General features: G+C 37.6%; 1 protein-coding gene across 1 annotated transcript; it reads right to left on the bottom strand.

Moving 5' to 3' along the window:
* Positions 1–3035: 3035 nt before the first annotated feature.
* LOC137084451 (uncharacterized) lies at positions 3036–6656 on the bottom strand. Its single transcript, XM_067450722.1, has 3 exons — positions 6009–6656; positions 5771–5780; positions 3036–3959 (listed from the first exon to the last, which is right to left on the bottom strand). Exons 1-3 carry the CDS (start codon positions 6654–6656, stop codon positions 3295–3297), a joined length of 1323 nt encoding a protein of 440 aa, XP_067306823.1. The 3' UTR covers positions 3036–3294.
* Positions 6657–10354: the final 3698 nt, after the last annotated feature.

The raw sequence follows: 10354 nt of genomic DNA, 5'->3' as shown, positions 1-10354 counted from the left end.
GCTAGCTCCTTGAAATGTATATATTATGGTAAATGGACTTCATTTATAAAGTGCTTTCAACAGACCCTATGGCCAACCAAGGCGCTTTACATATTGCCTCACATTCACCCATTCTTACACCGACGGCGGTGTCTGCAATGCAAGGCTCCATCCAGCTCGTCGGGAGCAGTTGGGGCTGGGTGTCTTGCTCATGGACACCTCGACACTTGGTCAGGTGGAACCAACCTTCCGGTTTGTAGACAACCTACATGAAACACTGAGCCACTGCCCAATATTAGACCAGGCCTATTCAAAGCTTGCCCTGGAGGGCCAATGCACTGCAGAGTTTAGCTCCAACCCTGAACAAACACACCCACCTGTGATTTTCTAATGATCCTGAAGACATTGATTAGCATGTTTAGGAGAGTTTGATTAGGGTTGGAGCTTTGAATAACCCTACATTAGACTATAGCTATATATATGTAGAACTGTTAGGTCTGCACTGATGTTTTCTGTGATCTGTATAATTGCAGAATATTTTAAAGGTGTTAAACCAATACAGAGCTAGGTTTTGGATTATGCTGCCAGGTAACACTAAAATACATTCACAGCTGTGTTAAATGGATTACATTTTGTTAAACAAAAGTAACATGAATTCCCTATAGCTGCATGACCTCTTTCTGTTTCTTCTCATTTGGGTTCATTTTAAAGGAGAACATGATAATGTTTTTCAAGAGTATCCAAGCATATTCCAAACACGAAACTATGATAAATAGTTTGGAAAATATTCCCCCATTCCTCACATTCTTGAGGCAGTGTACTGGTGTTACTGAGATAGATGGCCTACACTCAATGGGCACTTTATTAGACACATATTTTTGATACTGGGTATCAGCCTGATTTATCTTTTCTTGGCATGGATTCAACAAGGCAAGATTTCTGGCACATGATAAACATCACAGAGTTACGGAAAAGGGAAAAGAACAGAGTGAATTAGGATGTACTTCATATAAAATTACACATTGTAAATGTTTGTGATGTTCACTTGATGTATACACTGTAAAAAAAAAAAAAAAAATTGCTCTAATTGAAAATTTTCTAGTGACTGATCACATCTAAATTTTTCAGTTGGCCGAACTGAAATTCTGTGAATTAATACATTTTTCAGTTGGCCAAATTGAAATTCTGTGAATCGATGCAATTTAAATCACAGGAATTCAATTTGGCCAACTTAAAAAATTTAGATGTGTTTTTTTACAGTGTAGAGCGTATGTACATGAGGATTCAGTGAGCAAAAAAAGGTTAAAAAAAAAATCCAACCACGTTTGCGATATGGCTTAGCATTTGCAGATGTGAGAAGCACATTGATCACTTGCCACGGGATGAGACCCCATCTCACCCTCTGGATCTGATGAGTTTTTTTTTTTTTTTTTTTAAACATTTCTAGACATTAACTCATACAGGAAGGAAGCATTACACATTTACCAGCTTCCTCTGATTCTCCAGCGATGTCCGTAAATAAGGCCAACAGCTTCTTTCCTGCTTTAACCTATCTGGTCATTCTCCTTTTAGACATCTCTCATTAACAAAGCATTTTAGTCCACAGAAAATGGAACTCACTGTATATGATTTGTTTGTTTGTTTGTTTGTTTGTTTGTTTGTTATTTCGATTTTCGCAAACTGATGACAATTCCAGGAAATCTACCTACGTGTTTTAACAACCTCTAAACATCTTGACAATAGCTTGCTCCCTCATTCAATATTCCTTATATAGTAAACGCTATATAGTCCAATATTTAATTTGAAGAATGCCAAAAGGAGCATCAGTCTTTTAATTTTTGCATATTTTTTAGATGTTGACATAATTATTGTGCACCAGATAGGACTCTAAATGTTTGATAATAGTGAATATAGGAAACGTTAATTAGAAAACAACGCATATGAATATACCATTTCATTTATTATGTTAGTATCTTGAAACAGTCTTTTCCAAGAAGTGTAGCATTTCATCAGAGAACATCAGACCATGAAACACACAAAGTGATATAACATGATTCAATAATTAGTCAAATGTGTTACCTACAGGTTATAACTGAATATTTACACCATCCACAAAACAACAATAATATATTACCTCAGTAAATTATTCAAGAGAAATAATGATACAATATCCAGTTTTCAAGTCAAAGACTGTCACTGTGAAATAAAGAGGAATATATATATATATATATATATATATATATATATATATATATATATATATATATATATATATATATATATATATATATATATATTAACTTCGCATTGGATTATAAGCAGTGCTCTGGCAAGTCTATATTGGTTCTACACCATAAACCAGAGTGAATTCTGGGTGTAAAAGAGTGAACAATATAGGGAATAAAACATCACTACAAAATGTCTGACACCCAATATGGTGGGGGATAGGCGATAAAATGTGCTTTAAGAAGTGTAAAGGCATGCCTGATATAGTGGTCACTACATGTCAACAGAAGTTATGTCTTATGCTTTATGGATTGCATACTACTCAACTGTAGACTAATGATAATCATTGAACTTTTAGCTGCATGGATGTTCTCAAAGGGCCATTCTTACATGTACAAAGCACAAAGAGATACTACTATGTTTTTGGTACATTCCATGACCCAGTGCCTCATCTTTATCCCTGAAACAGCCCCATTGTCTGGGACTCAACAAGATATCCAAGATGAACAGGTGAATAACAAGGTAGTGAAAGCCGATTCAACTCATCACCTCATTACTGAGGCTATGAAAGGTTCTTCTGGCTGTTGTTCATTGTTTTTCATACTAGACAACTCAACAAAGATGGCACAGTAAGTTAGTTCAGTGCATTAAAAAAAAAACATTAAATATAGATACAAATGTATTTGTATTTTTAACAACTATTTTTATGTTTTTTTATGGTTAAAAAATACCCTGCAGCAGACACCAGTAGCACACTTAATATAATAAAAGTCTTAATAGAACATGAACTCATAAATCATGTAAACACGTACTGAACTGTTTGCAAAATATTGAAACACTAAAGAGAATTTTTAATTATTAGTAATTAACACACATTATCAATATACACATGGTTATGAACATACAGATGTGCTCATAGTACTAATGTAATACTTGCAATTCTTCCAAAACTGGTTGAATAAACTGGGTAGCAAAAGAGAGCACGGCATATTAGGAAATACATTTGAATGGCAAAACAACAGAACTCACTGTACAGAAACGCACATTGTCTTGTGCATCATATTTTCTGTTCAAAAAAAGTATGTTAGTTCACACGTAATCTCTTTTGTCAAAGCCACTGGGCGGTACAGAACGTGCGACGGAGTAAACCATCCTGCTAGGTGGACCGTACCTATTCTCTTCCTGCGGGGGACAGCTGCAGCAGAGAATGCCCCCGCCAAGGAGCAGAAGGGCACTAGATGCCCATCCCAGGTAAAGAGATGCACCTATCTCCCTTTTTTGTGCCTCAATGATCACAGGGCTGTAGAAGGCTCTGATGATACTGTGAGCAGACCAACACACAGGGATCAAATGCAGGACCGCGGCGCAGATGAAAGTGACTCCAGCGGCGATCATAACCCTGGCTTTGGCACGCTCCTCTTCTAGGCATTTTGTACATTTGGCCCCCGAAATAGAGAGCAAGAGAGCCAGTACTCCCATCAAAATGGCAATCACACACAGCGCCCGGGCTGCCTGAAGATCTGAGCTGAGAGCCAGCATGGAGTCGTAGACTTTGCACTGCATCTGGCCAGTGCTTTGCACCACACAACTCATCCAGATTCCTTCCCATATAGTCTGCGCTGTTACAATGTTCACCCCGATGAAAGCGGTGACCCTCCACATGGGTAAAGCACAAGACACAATGCCCACAATCCAACCTAATACAGCCAGGGTGACCCCTAGTATCTCTAACCCCAGAGCTGCCATTCTGATCACTTAGGCTGGGAGAAAGTGCTGCGATATAAACTCACAAGTTTCATTCGCTAAGGAAAGGCTCTCGGCACAAGGAAGGCTTTATAATGACAACGATGAGGAAGGTGGAGTTATTCTGAAAAAAAAAAAAGTGTCTCGGGGGATTGGCTAAACTTTGTTGGTTTTTGAGTGAGCTTAACCTTGGCTTGGAAACAAGTTTGCTTAATGATTTAGCTCTCTTCATCTGGTATTTCCCACTCTGAGACCAAATGGGGGATAGATAACAAAAGCCCAGCGGGGACTGGTTAAAGGATAACCGACAAGACCACACGTTTGAACAAAAATTCCAGTGGCATAAGATTAAAAATGCGTGCTTGAAATATCTAAAGCATATCTCAATCATAAGCTTTCTTCATTGTGTTTGGATACTATGAGTAGAGGTTCGTGTGATTGATAAATCAACTTATTAGGGAACTGATTCATCAGGTTTAACTTGAGAAGGAGCAATAAAGTCCAGCGTGAGTCAACAGAGACACAGGTTCAGTGATGCATGAGAGCATGTCTTTATCCGCTATCAGCAGTCCAGCGTTCCTCAAGGCCACACAATAACAGGGTCAATCTAATCTAAACAGCATCACAAATAGGCATAATTCAACTCTCTCTCACACACATATTTAACACACACTCACACTCTAATCAGTCATGCGTAGGCATGCTAAGTCTTGTGACCTCGCGTTAACCTTTGCAGTGGGTGTTTACTTTGGAGCGTGTTACTAAGGAACATGTGGCCATCTTTTCTGTGTGCAAAATTACAAATCAATTCTATTGCATCAAATGTGCGCTAAAATTGATGTTGTTGCATGAAACAATAATTAATTCAGACATTTGTTTTATATCATCAATATTTCATCTTGAGCAGTTCACAAAATAACATTACAGTACCTCGAAAGATAATATTTAATGAGCTACAAAAGAAGGCTAGCATAATAACTCACCCAGGCTTTACATATTTTCCTAATTACTGAACACTTTGAGAAAGAGTAATTATCTAGGCATCCTCTGAGCAATAAGGCAGGTGCTTTTATCTTTCCATAGCGGTCTCAGTTACGCTCTCCTGAATAAAGAATCAGGCACAAAGAGGTTTAGAGATTTACTAGAACAACCAGTGCATTGTCTCCATTCACAACTGGGCCGACGTAGAGAGTATAATTTCTAATTGTAGTAGACCTTTAAGAGTAGGATTGATTTCAAATGATTATAAAGTGCACTCTTTTCATAGCATGCTTTGCTTTGCTCTAGTTTCTTAGTTTTCCAAGTACTTTGATACTATAGTTCTTCCATGATTTAAAGAAATTGATAGACTTTGAGGGGTAAAACTAAAAAAGTCAAAAACAACATGTATTGAAGTTTTTTGTTTAAAAAAAAAAAATCATGGTAACACATGAATGGTATGGGGAACACAGTATGGGGAGCACATATTCATTATTTCACTGCTAATTAATAGTTAGTAAGGTAGTTGTTATGTTTATGTATTGGGTAGGATTAAAGGATGTAGAGTAAGGTCATGCAGAATAAAGCATTAATATGTGCTTTATAAGTACTAATGAACAGCCAATATTCAAGCTAATGAGCAACTAGTTTAAAGTGAGAATTGTCCCCCATATGTGTTACCAAATTCTTTACTTTCAGATGTACACTTTAGTCTGTAATCCAATTTAGCAAAATTAGCAAAATACTTTTTGATAAACAGATCAATGTCTGTCTCAATGAAATCTTGTCCTTTAATTAATCTTGCAGTCTGAATGGAAAAGCATCTATTCTACTGATTATTCACCTATTAGCGTCTGGATCAAAAGACAAAATTACAAAATTAGTTCTTGCAACATTAATTAATACATTCAAGTGAAAACAAAACAATAATACAAATTGTATATCTGCCATACTGGTATTCAAGACTCAGTATCATTTGTTAATTTGTTGTTGACATTTGAATGCTTGTTGCCGTCATTTAGCAGACTTGTTGACTTTTCTCTCAAAGTCCCTTCATGTGCAAAGATTCAGACCCCTCAAACATAGTCTCTCCTGTCATATCCATTCGCAGAGATGGATTTGACCCCTGAGTAGTCCACTCTTGCCGGCGCAGCATTGTTCTGTGCTTTTGAGGAGCAGGAACAAGACAAAATGGCTCCACCTAGGATCAGCAGGCAGGAGGCACCCCATCCGAAGTACAGCGAGTTCCCAAACTCCCTTTTTTGCGTCTCCTCCAGAAGCGGGTTGTGGAAATCCAGCACGATGCCGTTAGCTGTCCAACAGATGGCCACTAGCAGCAGCAGCCCACATGTAATAAACGTTCCTCCAGATGCTATCATGATCCGTGGCTTGCTTTCTGCATCTGATGTGCAGTTGGTGCACTTTGCCCCAGCCACGGCCAGAGCCATGCCCACCACACCGAGCAGATTACTAACCACGGTGAGCGCACGGCCAGCCTGCAGCTCATCCGGAAGCCCCAGCATGGAGTCGTACACTCGGCAGTGCATCTGTCCTGTGCTTTGCACCACGCAGCTCATCCACAAACCTTCCCACACAATCTGTGTGATGACGATGTTCTGGCCTATGTACGCCGCTACTCTCCACATGGGCAAACAGCAGGCAACCATCGCACCGAGCCACCCCGCCACTGTCAGGATCATCCCCAGGATCTCCAGGCCGGCTGAAGCCATTGTGCTTTGCTGCTCTGTGAAGTTTCACAGATTGTGGCGCTCAGTATCCAGGACTAAGCTTTGAAAATTAGCCCTGATATTAGAGCCGTCCTCAGACTTGAAGACTAGCTTAAATGTAGAAATGGCGAAAGAGAGAAAGGGAGAGAGAGAGGGAGAGAGAGGGAGAGATAAAGTTTCTACCTTCTTTATACCGCTAAGAGAAGATGGAAGGTGGAGTCATGTTTTGTGTGGTACAAGAGTGACTGGGGCTTTTTTTTTTAAGCACTTTTCTTGTAACAGCATTTGTAACAAATACTTGATTTCTGGATTGTTACTTATTTTTATCCTGCTATGTAATACTTTTGTCTTTAATGAAAGGAAAAATAGAAGAATAGCAGCATGGAGCATGCCTGTCATTTGTGAAAAAAGTATTTGCTGCATTCAGTTGAAGCCATTACTCAAAAATATTATGTTGTTTATTACAAATAAACTTTAAACCACACACACACACACACACACACACACACACACACACACACACACACACACACACACACACACACACACACACACACATACACGTCTATATTACCAAGAGGGGACTATCACTCTACACTATCCAAGAGGGGACCTGTGTTTCTAGTCATTTTGAAGAAACAAAAATGACATACAAAATTTTCTTTTAAGGTCCTTATTCACAATATAACTTCAAATGAGAATTTTTTTATTTTTTTAAAAACATGCCAAGAGGGGACCTGAACGATGTCTACCTATCCAACAGGGGACCTCCATAGACTCTAATGGAGCTGTGCATGTGTGTGTGTGAATGTGAAGTGAGCTGGCAGTCAAGTCTGTCTTCATTATATATATATATATATGCCATCTCCACCATTACATGTCTTTACAAATAAATAACATTGTTTTTTAAATTATATTAAATGCAGTTAAGCTTCGTACAGACTATATAATGTGTCGAGTAATAATATGTCTTTTTATAATAACTGTGTTCTTTTGAATGTACTGAGAAGTATTTATTTGTAACCTAAAATATACTTTAATGCCATTTATTTTGAAGCTTATTTTTAAATATATTTATTACACAGTTGCAATAAAGTTACAAGATGTAACATCAAGTAACACACTACACTTAGTTAGTCCACAAGTCTTCTTGTGCTTTAGTATGTTAGTCAACACATTAAAATAAGTTAACTTGTTTACACAGGCATCTGGTATCACAATAGGCACACACACACAAACACAATATACCTTAGACATAACACCTAATACATTACAGGAAAGTCATTTCTTTAAGAAATTCATTCTCTGTTGTGTCTTCATAATTACAGTATATGATCAGTCCACATCTCTCATTTAAGATTATTGTCAGGTACACCAATGCATTTACATTTGTGCCTGATTGTATTAGCTGCCTATTCAAATATAGTTTCTACTCTCTAAAACCCCCCCCCCCCCAAATCATTTTTTCTTGAGATTTTAAGAGTGAGATTTTATTTCTTGCACCAATTACAAAAATAAAATAAATCAAGGACTGGACAAGCAGAAATTGTTCTTTAGGGTTATAAGGTCCCCTGTTAGATAGTAAATCACGACGCCTGTGTGTTTGCTGTGACATTTCTTATCATCACAAACACACTGTAAAGATTTAGAGTTTTTACAGCAATAACTGAGTTTAAAGGGTTAAATCAAGCAGAAATAGCTCTCTAATGTATTAATTGCAGGTCATTATTGAATAGTGATTACGTTACACACACACTGACTCAGGTCCCCTGTTAGATAGTAAATCACGACGCCTGTGTGTTTGCTGTGACATTTCTTATCATCACAAACACACTGTAAAGATTTAGAGTTTTTACAGCAATAACTGAGTTTAAAGGGTTAAATCAAGCAGAAATAGCTCTCTAATGTATTAATTGCAGGTCATTATTGAATAGTGATTATGTTACACACACACTGACTCAGGTCCCCTGTTAGATAGTAAATCACGACGCCTGTGTGTTTGCTGTGACATTTCTTATCATCACAAACACACTGCAAAGATTTAGAGTTTTTACAGCAATAACTGAGTTTAAAGGGTTAAATCAAGCAGAAATAGCTCTCTAATGTATTAATTGCAGGTCATTATTGAATAGTGATTACGTTACACACACACTGACTCAGGTCCCCTGTTAGATAGTAAATCACGACGCCTGTGTGTTTGCTGTGACATTTCTTATCATCACAAACACACTTTAAAGATTTAGAGTTTTTACAGCAATACCTGAGTTTAAAGGGTTAAATCAAGCAGAAATAGCTCTCTAATGTATTAATTGCAGGTCATTATTGAATAGTGATTACGTTACACACACACTGACTCAGGTCCCCTGTTAGATAGTAAATCACGACGCCTGTGTGTTTGCTGTGACATTTCTTATCATCACAAACACACTGCAAAGATTTAGAGTTTTTACAGCAATACCTGAGTTTAAAGGGTTAAATCAAGCAGAAATAGCTCTCTAATGTATTAAATGCAGGTCATTATTGAATAGTGATTACGTTACACACACACACTGACTCAGGTCCCCTGTTAGATAGTAAATCACGACGCCTGTGTGTTTGCTGTGACATTTCTTATCATCACAAACACACTTTAAAGATTTAGAGTTTTTACAGCAATACCTGAGTTTAAAGGGTTAAATCAAGCAGAAATAGCTCTCTAATGTATTAATTGCAGGTCATTATTGAATAGTGATTACGTTACACACACACTGACTCAGGTCCCCTGTTAGATAGTAAATCACGACGCCTGTGTGTTTGCTGTGACATTTCTTATCATCACAAACACACTGCAAAGATTTAGAGTTTTTACAGCAATACCTGAGTTTAAAGGGTTAAATCAAGCAGAAATAGCTCTCTAATGTATTAAATGCAGGTCATTATTGAATAGTGATTACGTTACACACACACACTGACTCAGGTCCCCTGTTAGATAGTAAATCACGACGCCTGTGTGTTTCTCTCCTCAACCCCCACAACCCCCCACTCACAATTTACATTTCAATAAGGGAAGACTTGAAAAACCAGTTTGTGAACCACAGGCCAATAGAGCTCAAACTACCAATGTGGCAGAACCCTTCTCAAATAAACTAGAGAAGATGCTGGGATTTGACCTGCCAAATTAAACTAAATTACAGTTTTTACAATCGCTAGGACACATTTCTCAATACTTTGGTCATTTTCAAAATCCTTCACACAGTTCTACAAACCAACTTTCTGCTTCACAGCAGTTATTTCACATTCAACATCCACAAAAACCAACAAAACACTTAATTCATGTCTCAAATCAAGTGCCAATGATCCACAGTTTAGCTCGCACAGACTGGAGTTGTGATTGCTGTGTGAAGAGTTTTGAAAAAGGGACTATTAAAGTTATTATTGAGAAATGTTTCATAAAAGGAAATTTTATATCATAGCTTAACTGTGGATCAACATTGCTTTAGCACAAACGCATTCAATGGCAACATCTTTCAATTTACCTGAAATCTTTTCTCACTTTGACACAAACACAATCAAATCTTTGTTCTACAGGCCAATTCGCACATCCTTACATGCTGTTTTCAAAAGTGTTAAACTTATGGACAAAACAATAACATAATACAAAACTGAATGAGACAGCAATTTACAACATGTATACAGTAATATTGTAATGCAATTTATCCTGC

Source organism: Pseudorasbora parva, chromosome 8 (assembly GCF_024679245.1).
Source record: "Pseudorasbora parva isolate DD20220531a chromosome 8, ASM2467924v1, whole genome shotgun sequence".
Classification (NCBI taxonomy): Eukaryota; Metazoa; Chordata; class Actinopteri; order Cypriniformes; family Gobionidae; genus Pseudorasbora; species Pseudorasbora parva.
The sequence above is the reverse complement of the archived record's forward strand: the minus strand, read 5'-3'. Positions and strand labels throughout refer to the sequence as shown.

What these genes read in the sequence shown, in the direction of transcription:
- LOC137084451 (XM_067450722.1), bottom strand. Translation starts at nt 6,656, where the DNA reads ATGGCTTCAGCCGGCCTGGAGATCCTGGGGATGATCCTGACAGTGGCG.